The 18,837-nt window shown below is 36.0% G+C and overlaps 1 protein-coding gene across 6 annotated transcripts in view; it reads left to right on the top strand.

Annotated features, from left to right (window-relative positions):
• Nucleotides 1–13,813: 13,813 nt before the first annotated feature.
• The window catches only part of LAMA2 (laminin subunit alpha 2), a 618,419-nt gene continuing 613,395 nt past the window's right edge, over nt 13,814–18,837 (top strand). For 2 of the 6 annotated variants that reach the window (XM_021936881.2, XM_021936883.2), the window contains exon 1: nt 13,815–14,042. In XM_021936881.2, coding sequence (XP_021792573.2) covers nt 13,931–14,042 — 112 coding nt within the window. In that variant the 5' untranslated portion in view covers nt 13,815–13,930. Of the gene's footprint in view, nt 14,043–18,837 lie in introns of all 6 variants that reach the window. The other 4 variants (XM_021936880.2, XM_021936884.2, XM_021936886.2 and 1 more) reach the window with 4 other exon arrangements.

Genomic DNA, 18,837 nt, shown 5'->3' with positions numbered 1-18,837 from the left:
TAATTCCTAAATAGTGAACTTTGACAAAAGGGTGATGGAGTCAGTGGACAAATTATCTTTCCCTTTTCCTCCTTTTGGAGGCAGAGTAGCTTCATGCAGTTTCTGGAAATGTCTTGCATGGCTAAGCAATTGGCTTGCTATAAATCTGTGTCCAGCTCAACAATATTTTCCTTTATTGTCTTCTATCTAATTCCCTGTTTTACTTAATTTTTCCAGCATTCCTGCTTCTCTGGGATTGTACTTCATAATAAAATGTTAGCACAAATGTATTTCCTTTAGGGTCTGTTTTCTATAGCACCATGGTTAAGACAAATTTTTCTGCAATGTCATGCTTTCACTGAAGCCTATCCCAGTCAACTACTCCAGGCACTGCTCGCCCCCACAAATCTCTTTGACTTTTTCATTTATTATTACCTAATGTATAATTTACTTAATTATTATAATTATCATTTGTATCTTCCCTCTTTCCCCATAATAAAAGCTTTCAGGTTATAGAGAATCAGAGATCTTTGTTTTGTTGATAGCTGTATCCCCAGCACCTAGAACAATGCTGGGCACATAGGATACCCTCAATTAATATCAGCTGAATGAACTGAAATGAGGTCTGGTGTTGATACTACTGACGAAGCATCACCACCATTGCCACTATAATAAATTTGAACTTATCTCTGCTTCTTTATACTATCAGATGTAGGTTGGGAGGCCTGTTTGGGCAGGAGCTTCTGATTGGCAATGTTTAACACTGTTTCCCTTATCAGTTTCTTGGAAACTGATTTGTTTTCTGTATTGGATGACAAGACCCCTCCTTCTACCAAAAAATCAAACAATAGTTGGTTTCCCAAAAGAAGGACTAGAAAAAAAGAAAAAAATTTCCTTATAGGATTGAATTAGATTTACAAATTAATTTGGAGGGACTCTTTATATTTTGAATATTGTTATCTAAAAGTATTGAATAATCTTTTATTTATTTAGGTCACCTTTTATGTTATCTGGATGTTTTCAAAATATTGCTTTATATCTTTACCTTATGCATTTCTTGTTATATTTATTACTAGATAGAATTTTTCAAAACTAGTATGAATAGATTCTCATTTTCTAATTGATTGTGTTTGGTATATAACACAATTGTTTTTTATTTCTATAATAACTGTGTATCTATCTTCCTTGCCATACTCATTATCATTGTTTTAAATAATTTGACATTTCTCACATTTAATTACTCAATTTATTTGGAATTTTATGTATGGCATTTAGTGAAGATCTAACTCAATTTTATTTTTCCAGTTGTTCACCCAATTGTCTAAGCCATTACAGTTGATACTTCTGTTTTCTCCTCATTAATTTATGATGCAAATGAGCATACACTAAATTATTTTGTGTCTAGGCTAGCTATGTTTTTGAATTATTTCCTCCACATTCATTGCTCAACTTCATAGAGAAATCTATTCCCTTGACTGTGTGCTCTGTCCCTGAATGACTATGAAATGCTTGCATAAGAACTAAAAATAACCATCTGGACATCTCCAATGACAATTACTTCAACACATCTAACTCATACCTGGCAGTCTTTCTCTATGTCCTATCTCAGTTATTAACACTGCCAGACGGCCAGTTGCTCCAGCCAGAAACTTTAGAATAATCCTTAAATCCCCATATCCGGTTGGTTAGGAAGTCTTGTGAATTCACTGTTCCAAACATCTCCAAAATATTTTCTCTCCTCTCCACTAACACTGCATTCATTGGAGTGCTGTCGGCTGTCAGATCTCAGCTTAAATGTCACCTCCTGTGAGAGGGTTTCCTTCCACCCTATTAAAGAAGACTTCACCTTATAGTTACTGTTGTATCACCTCATTTCTTTCCTTTATAAATGTTCTAACAGTTTCTAATGACTCATTTAAAACTTTTTACTAATTTATTATTTATTTATCCAGTAGAATGTAAGTGCTGTGACAGTAGGCCTTGTCTATTTTGTTTTCTGTAGTAATCACAGCGTCTAGTTTTTTGCATGTAGCAGGCACTATGTAATTATATGAGAATGAATGAATGAAAGAATGAATGACACAATGCCCTCTTATTAGTTTTATTTGCTTCCACGTGTCTTAGTAATTTTCTTCCAAACAGCCCTCTGCACTGATAGAACTGGTTACCAAAATAGAGATCTAGTCATGATAAATCTCATTTAAAAATCCATCGCTGCCTCCTTAAGTACAAGGTAGATACTACTTTCCTTAGCTTATAAAAAAAAATGATAGAACTACTTTGAATCTACTTTAAATGAAGCTTTGAGTAGAATTGAATATATGATATTAGATCAAAATCTTAAATTCATATTTCTGTATTAAATTCTGTATTTAGAAAAATTGAGTAGTTTTAGAGGGGAAAAAACCAACATGAGTTAATCCAGATTATGTGTATCCTTTCTTCAAAGATGTTTCCAACTTATTTTTTCCCACATATTAAATTCTTTTATTTCTATTCTCCATAGGGATTTTTTTGTTTCTATTAATTTTTTTCTATATTTTAGAAATTTAACCCTTAAACACGGTTTTTTTTTTTTTTCTAGGTAGAGCTACAGAAATCAAACAGAAAATAATTGTGTTTTGGGATTAGACAGCAGGGTTGATTTCTCTTATGCCATTTTTCCTTCTACATATAATAAGCCGGCACTGTGTGACAAAACTTTCAGTGACAAGGAAAATGTGCTGTGTTCGCAAATACTGTCCACATGTGACTTTTGAATATGTAAAATGACTAGGTGACTGAAAACTTGAATTATTAGTTTTATTTTATTTGAACTTATTTAAATTTAGCTAATCATGTGAGGCTAGTGGATACTGCATTGGACAGTGCTAAACACTCCAGGAAGAAGGCAAAAATTATCAGCCTGTTTGAAAAAGCAAGACTCAATTATCGGCTGACTATAGGAGACAACCTTTATACATAAAGATAGAGGATGAGAAAAATATGCAAAGTAAAGATTAATTATCAAATATATAGAGTGGATATATGAATATCATGTACATGGATTTTGGCAGAAAAAATATTACCAGAGATAAAGAGAGATATTTAATTGTGATAAAAGATTAGATTTTGAGGAAGATATAACAATAGTAATGTGTAGACACTGATAATAGAGCTTCATCATGAGTAGAAGTATTATGATGAAGAACTCTTAGTCTTAAAATGAAGACAAATCTTATAAGATTGTGGTGGTTTTAAAATATACTCACATGTTTTCTGATACTCCTCCTTTGTAAGGTGTAACCTAATTTCTTGTCTCTTGGGAGTGTGATCTGTACTTATTTATCTACTTACAGTAAACAGAACTTGATGGAAGAGGTGTGTGTGACTTCTGTGACTAAGTCACAAATGGCATTATGGATTTCTCCATGCCCTCTTTGTCTCTAATATCACTTGCTGTAGTAAGCCAACTGTCACATCATAAGGACACTCAAGGACCCCTATGGTGAAGCACATGTGGCAAGAAGCTAAAGCCTCCTGCCAATGGCCATCTTAGACGTGGATCCTCTAGTCCCATTCTAGCCTTCAGATGACTATAACCCTGGCTAACATCTTCACTGCAACCTCATGAGAGACCCCGAGTCAGAACTACCTGAGTCAATTATTTCTGAATTCTTGATCACAGTAACTCTGTGATAAGTGTTCAATTTTTTAAGCTGCTAAACTTGGTAGCAATTATTTACTAAGCAATAGATAATTAATAGAAGACATAAAAGATGAAATAGAAATAGCCACAATTATAGTTGGAGATTTCAACATTTATCTCTTAGAAATCGATAGAACAAATAAACAGCAAATGATAAGTATAAAGAAAAATGCTATAAACAAACTTCACTTAATTAACCTTTACAGAGCACCCCACCTAAGAAAGGCAGAATACCATTGTTTTCAAGTGAATATAGAATATTCACAAGTATAAATATACCATATGCTACAATAAAAAACAAGTTTCAGTAAGTTAAAAAGTATTGAAATCATGCAGATTATGTTCTCTGGCTGTAAATAAATTAATGAGAAATTAATAACAATAAGATATTGTTATATCTAGCAAAAAAATTTTGCTAGAAATTTCTAGTAAAAATAATAATATTATCAGCAATAAGATATTGTTATTTCGAGCAAAAGCTCAAAAATTGAGTATTAACAACGTACTTAAAAATAACATGTAGGTCAAATAAGGAAACACAAAAGAAATATTTCAAGTTTTTCATTGAATAAAAATTTTTCAATTTTCAAATTTGTGTGATACACCTAAGGCTCTACTTAGAGGAAAATTTAGTGCTTTAATACTTAGGAAAGAAAAAAGGTTTACAGTCAATCTAAACTTTCACCGTAAGAAGCTATAATAAAATGATGAGTGAAGTAATCCCAACATAAGTAGAAGGAAAGAAATTTTAAATATTCAAATAGAAATTAAAGATATAAAAAATTTAAAAAACAATAAAATAAAAAGTAGTAAAGCCAAAATCTGATTCTTTGAAAGAAACAACAAAATTGACAAGCCTCTAGTTTGAACGACGTTAAAAAAATTGAGGAGACACAAATTACCAATATCAGGAAAAGGGGGTATCATTAAAGGTCCTATAGACATTTAAGGATAATAAAAACTATTTTGAATAACTTTTTGCCAATAAATTTGACAACCTAAACAAAATAGATACATTCCTTAATAGGTGCAAATCACTAAAACTGATGTAAGAAGAAATAGAAAATCTGAACAGTAATTCTATATTTACTTGAAATATCATGATATGATTTGGCTCTGTGTTCCCATCCAAATTTCATTTTGGATTGTAGCTCCCATAATTCCCATGTGTTGTGGGAGGGGCCTGGTGTGAGGCAGTTGAATCATGGGGCGGTTTTCCCCGTACTGTTCTCAAGACAGAGAATAAGTCTCACAAGATCTGATGATTTTATAAGGGGGAGTTTCCCTGTGCAGGTGCTCTTTGCCTGCTGCCATCCATGTAAGACAGGACTTGCTCCTTTTTGCCTTCTACCATGATTGTGAGGCCTCCCCAGCCATGTGGAACTGAGTTCATTAAACCTCTATCCTGCATAAATTACCCAGTCTCAGGTATGTCTTTATTAGCAGCATGAAAATGGACTAATACAGTAAATTGGTACCAGTAGAGTGCAGCACTGCTGAAAAGATACCTGAAAATGTGAAAATGACTTTGGAACTAGGTAACAGGCAGAGATTGGAACAGTTTGAAGGGCTCAAAAGAAGACAGGTAAATGTGGGAAGTTTGGAACTCCCTAGGGACTTGCTGAATGGCTTTGACCAAAATGCTGATAATGATATGGATGATGAAATCCAGGCTAAGGTGGTCTCAGATGAAGATGAGGAACTGCTTGGGAACTGGAGCAAAGGCAATTCTTGTTATATTTTAGCAAAGAAACTGGTGGCATTTTGCTTCTGCCCTAGAAATTTGTGGAACTTTGAACTTGAGAGAGATGATATAGGGTATCTGGCGGAAGAAATTTCTAGGCAGCAAAGCATTCAAGGGTTCACTTGGGTGCTGTTAAAGGCACTCAGTTTTAAAAGGGAAGCAGAGCATAAAAGTTTGGAAAATTTGCAGCCTGACAATGCAATAGAAAAGAAAATCCCATCTTCTGAGGAGAAATTCACGCTGGCTGCAGAAATTTGCATAAGTAACAAGGAGTTGAATATTAATCACCAAAACTATGGGGAATACGTCTCCAGGGCATATCAAAGACATTTGCAGCAGCCCATTCCATCACAGACTGGAAGGCCTAGGAAAAAAAAAAAAAAGTTTGTGGGCAGAGCCCAGGGTCCCTCTGCTGTGTGAAGTCTAGGGATTTGGTGACCTGTGTTCTATCTGCTCCAGCTGTGACTAAAAGGGGCCAAGGTACAGCTCAGGCCATGGCTTCGAAGGTGCAAGCCCCAAGCCTTGGCAGCTTCCATGTGGCGGTGAGCTTGCCAGTGCACAGAAGTCAGGAACTAAGGTTTGGGAACCTCTGCCTAGATTTCAGAGGATGTATGGAAGCGCCTGGATGTCCAGGCAAAAGTTTGCTGCAAGGGCAGGGCACCCATGGAGAACCTCTGCTAGGGCAGCGCGGAAGGGAAAGGTGGGGTCAGGGCCCCCACACAGAGTCCCCACTGGGGCACTGCCTAGTGGAGATATGAGAAGAGGGCTACTGTCCTCCAGACCCCAGAATGGTAGATCCACTCACAGTTTCCACTGTGTGCCTGGAAAAACCACAGACACCCAACACCAGCCCGTGAAAACAGCCAGGAGGGAGGCTGTACCCTGCAAAGCCACAGGGGCAGAGCTGCCCAAGATCATGGGAACCCCCATCTTCTATCAGTGTGACTTGGATGAGAGACAATCAAAGGAGTCAAAGGGGATCATTTCGGAGCTTTAAGATTTGACTGCCCCACTGAATTTCTGACTAGCATGGAGCTTGTAGTCCCTTTGTTTTGGCAATTTCTCCCATTTGGAATGGCTGCATTTTCCCAATGCCTGTACCCTCATTGTATCTAGGAAGTAACTAATTTGCTTTTGGTTTTACCGGCACATAGGTGGAAGGGACTTGCCTCGTCTCAGATAAGACTTGGGACTGTGGACTTTTGAGGTAATGCTGAAATGAGTTAAGAGTTTGGGAGACTGTTGGGAAGGCATGATTTTGAAATCTGAGGATATGAGATTTGCTAGGGGCCAGGGGTGGAATGATATGATTTGGCTCTGTGTCTGCATCCAAATCTCATCTTGAACTGTAGCTCCCATAATTCCCATGTGTTTTGGGAGGGACCTAGTGGGAGATAATTGAATGACGGGATGGTTTCCCCCATACTGTTCTCGAGGTGGTAAATAAATCTCAGTCAGGTCTGATAGTTTTATAAGGGTTTTCTGCTTCTATGTCTCTCTCATTCTCTCTTTCCATTGCCATGTAAGAAGAGCTTTTAACCTTCTGCCATGATTGTGAAGCCTCACCAGCCATGTGGAACTGTGCGTCCATTAAACCTATTTTTCTTCCCAGTCTCAGGTATGTCTTTATTGGCAGCATGAAAACAGACTAACACACATTATATTTGAAATTTATAATAAAACCTTTCAAAAAAGTAAACTATAGCCCAAAATGGTTTCACTGGTGAAGTTCTATCCAACATGATGTAGGGAAGGAATTATGGAAACCCTACATGAACTGTTTCAGAAAGAAATATGCTCCAACTCATTATGTAAGGTCATCATAACCATGACACCCAAACCAGATAAAGATATTACAAGAAAATTACCATAGACTGATATCCCTCATAAATATAGAAACAAACATACTTTTTTAAATAGAAAAAGCTCTATTGAAGTATAATTGATATAGAAAACACTGTACATATTTAACGTATACAATCTGATGAGCTTGGATATATACATACACTCGTGAACCAATGCCATAATCAAGGAAATAGACATGTCTCTCACCTTTAAAAGTTTCCTCATGTCCCTTTCCTCTGTGTGTGTGGCAAGAACACTTCACACGAGATCTACATTATAAAATGTTTAAGTGCACAGGATAGTATTGTTGACTATTAGATACAAAAATACTTAACAAAATATTAATTAATCTACTCAGGTGCACTCAAAATGGGTGCACTAAAATCTTAGACTTCACCCCTATACTATTCATTCATGCAACCAAAAGTGACATGTACTCCAGAGGCTTTTTGAAATAAAACAATTATATATTTAAGAAAGAAAAATAGTAAATCTAAACTGGTGACATATAAAGGGATAATACATCATGACTCATTGGGATTTATTGCAGGACCATGAATTTGGTTTAATGATGAAAATCAGTCACTATAATTCACCATATTAACCAAAGAAAATAAATCATGTTTATATAAACAGATGCAAAAAAAAGCATTTACCAAAATTTAATATTATTTTGTCAAAGAAACTCTCAGCAAAAGAAGAGAATTTCCTCCACTTTATACCGAGCATCTATTGAAAACCTACGGCCATCATCATAATGGTCAATGAATGTTTTTTCCCTCTGATAAGAAATTAGGCAAAAATGTCCACTCTTACCATTTCTATTCAACTTTTTAACTGGAGGTCACAGCCAGAGCCAAATAGCAAGAAAAAAATCTAAAAAGCATACAGATTGGAAAGATAGAAATAAAACTGCCTTTATTTTTAGATAGCATAATCCTATGTATAATAATCCTAAAGAATCAACATATAAACTGCTTACAAGTGATTTCAACAACTTTTTAGGATCTGACCTATATAACCTAGATCACATATTACTATGAAACTAAATTTGTGAAAAACTAAATTGAAAAATATTTATAATAGCACTCAAAAACCTGAAACACAAATTATTATTATTATTTTTTTGTCTCACTCTGTCACCCAGACTGGAGTGCAGTGGCGCAATCTTGGCTCCGCCTCCTGGGTTCACGCCATTCTCCTGCCTCAGCCTCTCGAGTAGCTGGGACTACAGGTGCCTGCCACCACGCCTGGCTAATTTTTTGTATTTTTAGTAGAGATGGGGTTTCACGGTGTTAGCCAGAATGGTCTCGATCTCCTGATATTGTGATCCACCTGTCTTAGCCTCCCAAAGTGCTGGGATTAGAGGGGCGAGCCACTGCACCAGGCTACGAGTTAAATTTTAGAAATTATGTTGACATGTACATGAATGGGAAGCCAAGTTGGGAGGATTGCTTGAGCCCAGGAGTTCGAGACTGGCCTTGGCAGCATAGTAAGACTCTATCTCTACAAAAAAAAAAAAAAAAAAAAAAGAAAAAATTTTTGATTAGCTGGGTGTGGGTGAGGTGATATATGCCTATAGTTCCATATTCTCAGAAGGCTGAAGTGGGAGGGTTGATTGAGCCCAAGAGGTTGATACTACAGTGAGCCATGACTGTGCCACTGCACTACAGTCTGGGTCATATAGTGAGACTCTGTCTTAAGAAGAAGCGCGGTGGCTCACGTCCATAATCTCAGCACTTTGGGAGACTGATGTGGGTGGATCACTTGAGGTTAGAAGTTCAAGACCAGCCTGGCCAACATGCTGGTATTTTTAGTCTCTACTAAAAATACAAAAATTAGCCGGGCTTAGTGGCACATATTTGTAATCCCAGCTACTTGGGAGGCTGAGGCGAGAGGATAGCTTGAACCCAGGAGACAGAAGTTGGAGTGAGCTGAGATCACACCACTGCACTGCAGCCTGGGTGACAGAGTGAGACTCTGTCTCAAAAGAGAAAAAAAAAAAAAAAAGGAAAAAAAACCTAAAGGATATGTACATTGAAAACTATAAGGCACTGCTTAGAGTGTTAAAGATGTAAATAAATGAAGACAGGCTATATTCGTGAATGGTAGTCTAAATATTGCTAAGATATCAATTATCCCACAATTTATCTATAGGTCCAACCTCATTACAATCATGTTCCCTATTCTCCTTTCTTTGGGTAAAAATTGATAAACTGATTTTTTAAATTATGTGGACTTAAGAAAGCTAAACATATTCTTACCATATGATCCAGGCAATTGTACTCCTGGGTATTTACCCAAAGGAATTGGAAACTTGGGTCCACACAAAAACCTTCAAATAGATGGTGATAGCACTTGTATCCGTAATTGTCAAAACGTGGAACCAACCAAGGTGTTTTTCAGTAGATGAATGGAAGAGTAAACTGTGGTACTTCAAGATAATGAAATATTTTTTCAGTGCTAAAAAGAAATGAGCTATCAAGCCATGAAAAGAGAAAACTTAAATGCATATTACTAAGTGAAAGAAACTAATGTGAAAGGCTATATATTGTATGATTCCAAATATATGAGCTTTTGGAAAAGGTAAAACTAAGGGGACAGTAAAAAGATCAGTGGTTGCCAGAGTTTGGAGGTGGGAACAGGGAGGAGGCATGAATAGGTGGAGCACAGAGGAATCTCAGGGCAGTAAAATTACTCTATATGATAGTGGAATGTTGGATACATGTCATTATAAATTTAAGTAATTGTAAATTACATTAAACCCTGATGTAAACTATGAAGTCTGAGTGATAATGATATGTCAATGTAGGTTTTCAGTTGTGACAAATATATCACTCTGATGGGACATGTTGATAAAGGGGGAGGCTATGCATGTGTTGGGTCAGAGGGTATATGGGAAATCGCTGTACCTTCTGCTCAATTTTGTTATGAATCTAAAACAGCTCTAAACAATAGTCTATTAAAATTAAAAAATAAAATATTCAACTTTACCAATAAATAATTTTTTACCTAAATATTATATAACATGTGAAAAACCTAAAATAGTAAAGATAATTTGATTTTGTAAAACAACATTGTAGGATTAACATTACCTAACTTTGAGACTCACTATAAAGCTACAGTAATAGAGACTGTGATAGTGGAATAAGGATGGATATATATATGTCAATGAAAAGAGAGTCCAAAAATAGACCCACACATGGTCAATTGACTTTTGAAAAAAGATCTAAGATAATTAGATGAGGAAATTATATCTTTCTCAACAAATGATGCTGAAGTGAATGGATATCTGCATGGAAAAAGAAAGTCCTTACCTAAGCCTTTACTTCAAAGCAAACACCAAAATTTGCTGGAAATAAATTATAGACCCAACTGTAGAAACTAAGACTATAAAATCTCTAGGAAAAAAATAAAGAAGATAATGTCCACAACTTTGGTGCAAACAATGATTTCTGAAAGGGACAAAAATATTAAGCACAAATGAATGATTTAATTGTATTCAATCAGAATTAAACACTTCTGCTCTTTGAAAGCACTCAAAATGGAAAGTCAAGTCACAAATTGAGAACAATACATATTATAGTAAATGTACTTGTCAAGGTCTTTTCTCCAGAATATGTATTTAAATCTTATTAATAATCAGGCAAACAAAGCAAAATGAGCAAAGATTTGAAGAAGAATTTCACAAAAGAAGATATACAAATGATCACTAAGCACATGAAAATATGTTCAGCATCATCAAAGAAGTGCAAATGACACTGCCATTGAGATATCACCACACAAGCACTAGAGTGGCTAAAATGTAACACTATTAGATGTTAATAAAGCCATAGAGCATCTGGAACTCCTATATATTGCTGTGGGAGGAATGTAAAATTATACAACAACATTGGAAAACAGTTCCACAGTTTTGTATAGTGCTAATTACATACCTGATAATATAACTCCTAAGAATTGATAGGAATAGAGAAATATAAACATGTCCATGTAAACACTGTGTTTAAATAATCACAGCAATTTTATTCTTCATAGCCCCAAACTAGAACAACCCAAATGTACTTTAATAGTTGAATGTATTAAAAAATTGTGATATATTCGTATGATGTAGAATGATAGATACTATTAGAATGAGATAGAATATTATTCAGCGATGAAAAGGAATGTACTACTGATATAAGCAACATGACTATACCTCCATAACATGTTGCAAAGTGGAAGAAGCCAGACACAAAAGATTACTATTTTATTACTGTATTTACATGAAATATGAGAATAGTTATAATCTATGGTGACAAAATTAGATCAGCAGTTGTCTTTTTCTGGGAATGGAGGTTTGGAGATTTATTGCAAAAGATCAGAAAGAAAACTTTTTGAGATTATAGAAATAGATTATATATTGCATACTTTGTCAGATGAGTATTTACATTTAAAAAATGTTCCAAACGAGCATATTTATTGTGTGTACATTGTACCTTTTTTGGTTTATTTGAAAAAAATATAACTCTAAATATACTGGTTCATTTTAATTTGGGTTAAATATTTAAGAATTTTTTCTATGTGCTGAATCAAACAAGCAGAGTTGACAGTGGAGATCATAGTCTTATTCTCAAGGCATTTTCATGTAAAATAGGAGCTCAGGCAACTGGAGTGACTGCAGAAAAGCAGGTACAAATATTGATTATAAAATCCTGGGAAAATGTAAAGAGGAAGGGGATAGAGGGAACATGGTATATTTTCATTCTATAATTAGAGTTAGCAGCTGCATCATTCTGATTTTCCTTTTTATTCATTTCAGTTGAGGTCATAATATTGTTGAGTAAATATAATCATTCTGAGCCTAGGAATAGGTTTAGAAGGTTAATTTAGGGTGCCTCTTTGTTATTAGATGTACCTGAAAAACACTTTTAGGCAAAATTAGACCAAATTAAAAACACTGGTGTTTCAATTATAATAAACACTCAAATAGAAGTTTTATTATTGTTTATTATAACAATAATTAATAATAAATAATGTGTGAGTGTGCAGACATGGGCCAGACTACATTTTGAAAATTTCCACAGTAAGGTAAAAGGATTATAAAGCTTTCTGGTATAATATTAACAGAATTAAAAAAAACATGAATAATATTAAAGAATGGGCTTTGGCTAGTGATCAGTTCTCTTGGAAGCAATACTCTCTTAATTTTACTGAAAGAAAATTCAACTTTAATATAGTATTTAAATAAATCAATACAACATCTTAATGATAAAATAAAAAAGAGAAAACTATTTGTATAAGACAATATGTGTTTCAGTATATAAATTCTTGGGTAAAACTACCTTAGGAGACAAAATAAAATAGAAGTTTGCACCTATTCTTAGATGACCCCAATATAATCGATGGGGTGTTGATATTGTGCTGGTGACTCAAATACCATGGGCAAGCTTGTCATCAGTGATGTGCTTCTCCGAAAGCACATCAAAAAAAAAAAGTCCAAAAACGCAAAGTAAATTATCTTCTCAATTTATATAGTAGATGTATCCTAGAAAACAAAAACAACATAAAAAAATTTGATGTGGAAACAAACTTAAATTAGGTTTCAAATATAATGCAAGGTTTTGTTGTTTTGTTTGTTTGTTTACTTATTACATGAATGACCAGTGACCCATTCAGAAGTCCAAGGACAAAATATGTTGTAGGATTGTCCTGACCACTGAGGGACAGCTCGCACCCTGACCCCACAGTATAGTAAGGCCTGCAGTAACTGCCGTTCCCGGAGTAAACCAAAAGACATCCTTCTGCAGTTCACAAAATCCATTAAGGAGTTGTTTCAAACCTTACGAGAACCACTGACTTAGGCCGTAAAACACAAACGAACAAACAACAACAAAAACTAGGCATGGCAGTAGTTCTGCTGAGTTAAAGAGGAGCAACCAGGACTGGTAGAGATGAAATTGTGAGTCTGGAAGGAAACCATTGCAAAGGTCTTTACCTTTAAGTAAATGTCTCCTAACTGAACTGAAAGCCTTCATTGTAACCATTACTTCGGTCAGGAACATTTCAGAGACGCGGGGGGGGGGGCGGGGGGGTGGGCTGTTTTTTCTTGCACTCCCTTTACTGTCCTCCCAGCAGCCTACCTAGCAGTAAGTTCCCCGGCCTGCAGTGTCCCCAGAGGGCACCTTCCCTCGACTAGCAACTTCTCAGACACCCTGGCCTTGGGCACGTCTTGGATCTTCTAGGTACCCAGTGGCTGCGCATAGTTTTGCCAGGCCTTTCTCAAGAGGTAAAAAAGTTCCTGGCTGTTTGCATTTCCCAGAAATAATGTTTTCCATGTGTAGGGATTTTACAGATTTCAAAGTGCTTTCATGTCAATTACTTTCTTTAATTTAAAAGAAGTTCAGATACCAGGTCAAGCTAGGAATGATCCGGTCTCAGAGGGAAGGAGCGCTCTAGGAAAGGAGGATCCTTTAATAGAGGGCCGTCCTGGGGCCGCGTGCCCGGGGAAGGCGAGAGTGGAGGAGTGTCCTCTCTCTCCCCCACCCTCAGGCGGCGGCCCGGCCAAAGCCAGAGGGGGCTGTCTCCTCCTCTTCCCCAGCAGCTGCTGCTCGCTCAGCTCACAAGCCAGGGTCAGGGGACTGGGCGGCAGCGACTTCTCTGGCTCCTGAGAAGTGGATCCGGTCGGGGCCACTACGATGCCGGGAGCCGCCGGGGTCCTCCTCCTCCTGCTGCTCTCCGGGGGCCTCAGGGGCGGTCAGGCGCAGCGGCCGCAGCAGCAGCGGCGGCCACAGGCACATCAGCAAAGAGGTACAGTTGAGGCACGGGCTTGGGTTGCATCCTTTGCCGGGACGGAGACCCCTCACTTCTTCCATTCTTCCGAGAGTTGCTGTCTGGGGACCGCCGTCTTGCTTCGCCGTCAGAGAGTGCGCTTTGGGGCAAGAGGAACTTGAAGCAAGTTCAAGTTCAATGCCCTGAGAGAGTAGTGTAGGGGGAATTACCTAAGTCCTGCAAAGGGAACGGGTAGTGCTTTTCATTGTTCGTTCTTTTCGAAGGGATCTTGCTATCACGATACATCCTGTAAATTGATTTCTGAAATCTTTCCAAGAGGAAAACTTTTTCCAATTGGAAAAAAAAGAATTTCTTCAAATCAGATTCTGTCCTGCAGAGAAAGGTTTCCCAAGCTGTGTGGTTCATATGGAGGGCAGCTGATGCATCTAATAAAACAATTACACACACACACACACACACACACACACACATATATATACACACACACATATATGTATAAATTTTACAGAACTTTGTTTTCAACTTTTAAAACAGGATTTCTAAAGAGGTTATGTGTTTTTTTTTTCTTTCATGGCAATGGCGCCTCCAGCCTCACCTTTTTCAAGCCCACATCTTATCTTCATATCCTATTTTATTGCTGTGAAATCGGAAAATTTCTCCTTTTGTTTAAACACAGAGGAGACTACTATGTCATGTGTACTTTAAGGCCACAGTGACGAGATATTCAATTTGGGGGACTTTGGAAGATGGCTGTATTTAATGTAACTTAAATAACTTATTCTCTTCAGAGCCTCTTAGTGTTTATGTATATATCTCTCTCATTTCTGAAACTTTTGGGAGTCTTTGAAGAGTTATTTTATTATCATGATTTTACAGGAAGTACATGTGCAGCATTCTAAAACATGCTTTGTAACACAGTATTTCAGCAAACAATTCTTTAAGTTGGAAAACCTGTATCAAAGTAAAAAAAGTTAAGAAATATTTATTATTCTGTTTTAAATATCAAAATGTTTAACCTAAGAGTACAAAATCTGGAGGTTAGAAGCTTTTAAAAGTTTTAATGAGGCTGAATCTGCTAAAGTTTTGAAGTATACTTATCCTTCTTCCAGTTAACTTCTAGCTAAGTCAATAGTTCTGATATTTGTTCTTATAATCTTGCATTTTTAGCAGTACTATTTTTTTAAGGAGTAAAGAGATATCCCAGGCTCCTTCTATAATAATAACTCCCTGATTAAAATTCTTGGAATAAAAACGGCCTTGCATTCACTATATAACTTTTTTTCTTCTATTTTTGCTTTTGCTTCTCTGAGAGGTAAAATGGGGCCAATGTGACTTAATGAATAGAATTTATGAGAGTGATTTTGAGAGTATCTCTGGCCACTGATTTTTTAAAATGCTACTTTCAACTATTCAACTTTGCTCAATTACAAGATGTGTTTAAATAAGACATAATACTTTAATAATATTAGGTAGCTGGGAGAAATGAGGGGCCAGGGGCACCGATCCTTATGTCCACTTGGAATGGGGTAGAAACGCAAAGCATGCAGTGTAGGGATCAAGTGAATTGTTGCTGAGAATTATCCTGAGCACGCATAGGATTTCTCTTTTTCCATCTCCCTTCTTATTTACTCTCTTTTCAAATAAGGTAATATCAACTCTGATTTCTATGACCCAGGTACAAGATGAAGTGAATTCCAGAGGAAGGGTTTATACTACCATTCTGTCAAGATACCACTTAAATGCTACATACAATAAGGAATTTTATTCAAAATAACTACAACATACAATCTACTATAGACTGCTATAATCTGCATTCTAGTATCCATTATTGTCTTTGTCATAGACCATTTACAATATATTTGGAGGTTGGCTCAAGGATAAATGATTTAAACCCGTTAATGTTAAAAGTATGTAAAATTCATGGAACTTTAAAATTGGATAGTGATTTATGATTTAAAAATGCCTTATGTACATGATCTTTATTCGCCTTCAGATATTATTATTCTCAAAGGACAAATTTAGAACATAGGCTTGCAGTAGTAGTAATTTAAGTTTACATAAGATAACTTCATTTTCAACAACTAAAACACTTCTGGTATTGTTTGTGCTGAATTTTCTTTTTTATGGTTCCAAGCTTTCTTTCCATTAATTTTTTAGGCCATGTTTTCTTTTCAGTGTTGTTCTATTGAAGCAAGCCCTCTGTGAAAATCATGGGATATGAGTATGACTGAAGAAGGGGTTGCCTGGCTAAGATAAACTTTTCTGTTTTTGATTATACCAGCACTGACCTTTCTAGGCAAGCGCTAATTGTGTAGAAGTTCTATTTTTCCTTATAATTCGATGCCAATTTATTAAGAATTTTTGACATGAATCAACCATTTTGAGATGTTGTAATTGAGTTAGAAACATAACCAGACTTTTTGTTTGTTTTTTACTTTTTCTTTGAAATCTTATGTGGTTTGTATAGCATACTCTATTGTAGTATGAATAGCATTGATTCAGCAAGAATGATAGTCCAAGAAATTCTTTAGCTATATTTAAAATTGACAAAATAGGAGAATGATGTAATCAAAATGATTCTGCATTTCAGCAAGTCAGCGTCTAAAATTTTTTGTGATATTCTTGTGAATAATATGTGGAAATGGAAGCATAACGTTAGGTAAATTGCAACTGATTGAAAAATAGTTTCCAAAGAATATTGCATAGTGGGTTACGATCAATCTGGAAAGAAGTCTCTAGCAGTTCTACAGTGGTTTTCTTATGTTCAACTATCTTGATAATGGCTTGATGGAAAATGTAAAATCCAAGCTTATCAGAACTGCGGGTGGTCCAAAATTGATACAGGTGGCTAAGCAGGTTACTAACAAGTTCAAAAATTTCAAAGGTCTCTATAGCCTGGACCATGAATGGCACCTACATGAAGTTGCTTTTATTATTCATATCCACATGTTAAAAAAACTCCATTTGTGTTCTTCTGGAAATTAGTTATATCCTTTATATATTTAGGAATGAATATGAAGACAGGAAGAGAAAGGCCACTCTGAATTACAGCAAGTTCAATATGAACATATAGTATAATATAGTGACAAAAAAGGTTAGCTCACTTTTATACAAAACTCATAGAAGCACATAGGTCTGTTGGTTAACACACATTTGGGTATTTCATTGACAAATGGGTGTAGATTGAGAGAGGGGAGAGCAGAATGGTTAAGAGTCTGAGATTTTCAGAAGACGAATGTCCCAAGTAAAACCTTTCCATCTGAACAAGGAAAGATTTAGGGAAGGCAATCATAAGAAATGTCCTCAAATTTTCCGAAGAGTCGTTATGTTAAAGAGAGACTATTCTAAAGGCTGAACGTGGATTCATAGAAGAACATGACAAACCACCAGGTTTGAATTTTATAATATGGAGAAAACAGCTACTCTCCTCACTCTCTCCCCACACCATTTTGAGCTGTTCAGAAATAGCTGGATTGTATTTGACCAACTTGCTTCTGGAAATGACCATGCAGTGATCAGATGTACAACTAGTGAGGGCTGCTTTATGAGGGAATACCTCTACTGAGAGGAAGTTAAGATTCATCAACTGTCTAGCCATTTTTCAATTCTAAGATTCTAATATTGTAGTCTATTGTTTTTAGAGTGCATACTTGTATTTAAATTTCTGAATTCTTAAAATGTCAAGAAAATGTTAAATATATAAAAATGTGCTTTTAAATCCCTTCTGGGATTTAAAATAAAAACATGTTTGAGACAATCCTCACACATTTTTGGCAAGAATACTTAGATATTTAGCATGGAATTTCCACATCACCGTCAATTGCACAGTTCTAAAACATCTTGTGTTATAACACGCAAGAATACTTTAGAAATTACCTGAGAAGTTTTCAGGGGACTTATAGTGGCCATAAACCTGGAATTAATTTTTTAAATGTTTTTCTTTGCTGCATATGTAATTTTTTGGCTTGTTTGCCATATACTGACCTAATCATTTAGTAAAAATGATTCATAACAGATAAAATGCATGGCATCTCAACATATTCAAAATATTCATATGAATATATTCAACACTAAATATTATAGATGTGATAGAATTAATAAAATTTATATAAATTTTATATTACGTTATATTTCACATATTAACGTATACAGATTTCTGGTCTATCTTAAGATTTTTCTGCCCTAGGATTTCATGCAAACTAATGAACTGAATCTATATCAAGAGATGCTGGGGGCTGGGCAAGGTGGCTCACTCCTGTAATCGCAGCACTTTGGGAGGCCAGGTGGGTGGATCACCTGAGGTCAGGAGTTCAAGACCATCTGAACCAACATAGCAGAAACCTTGTCTGTACTAAAAATACAAAAATTAGCTGGGCATGGTGGCATGTGCCTGTAATCCCAGCTACTCAGGAGGCGGAGGCGAGAATCACTTGAACCCTGGAGACAGAGGTTGCAGTGAGCCGAGATCGTGTCACTGCACTCCAGCCTGGGCAACAGAGGGAGACTCTATCTCAAAAAAACAAAACAAAACAAAAATTTAAAGAGTTGCAACTTATCATCTGTCCAGTTTGCAGTAGGGCCTGATTTAGCATCTAGAAACCATGTGAAAAAGATCAGGAAGAAATTATTGTAAATAATTATTGTAAGTGGTTGCACAAGTGGTTTAACTTCTAATCTAGAAGATTCGGGTTTAGGATTTGTTTATAGTTGCAACTTGAAACTCGAGAGCTAAACAGGAATTTAGGCAGAAGCTCAGTTGCAGTGAATGAGAAAACAAGATAGAGTTTAGAGAAAGATACAAGTAGATTTTCCA

Source organism: Papio anubis, chromosome 6 (genome assembly GCF_008728515.1).
Source record: "Papio anubis isolate 15944 chromosome 6, Panubis1.0, whole genome shotgun sequence".
Taxonomy (NCBI): domain Eukaryota; kingdom Metazoa; phylum Chordata; class Mammalia; order Primates; family Cercopithecidae; genus Papio; species Papio anubis.
Note: the sequence above shows the minus strand (reverse complement) of the source record. Positions and strands in the feature narration are given on the sequence as shown.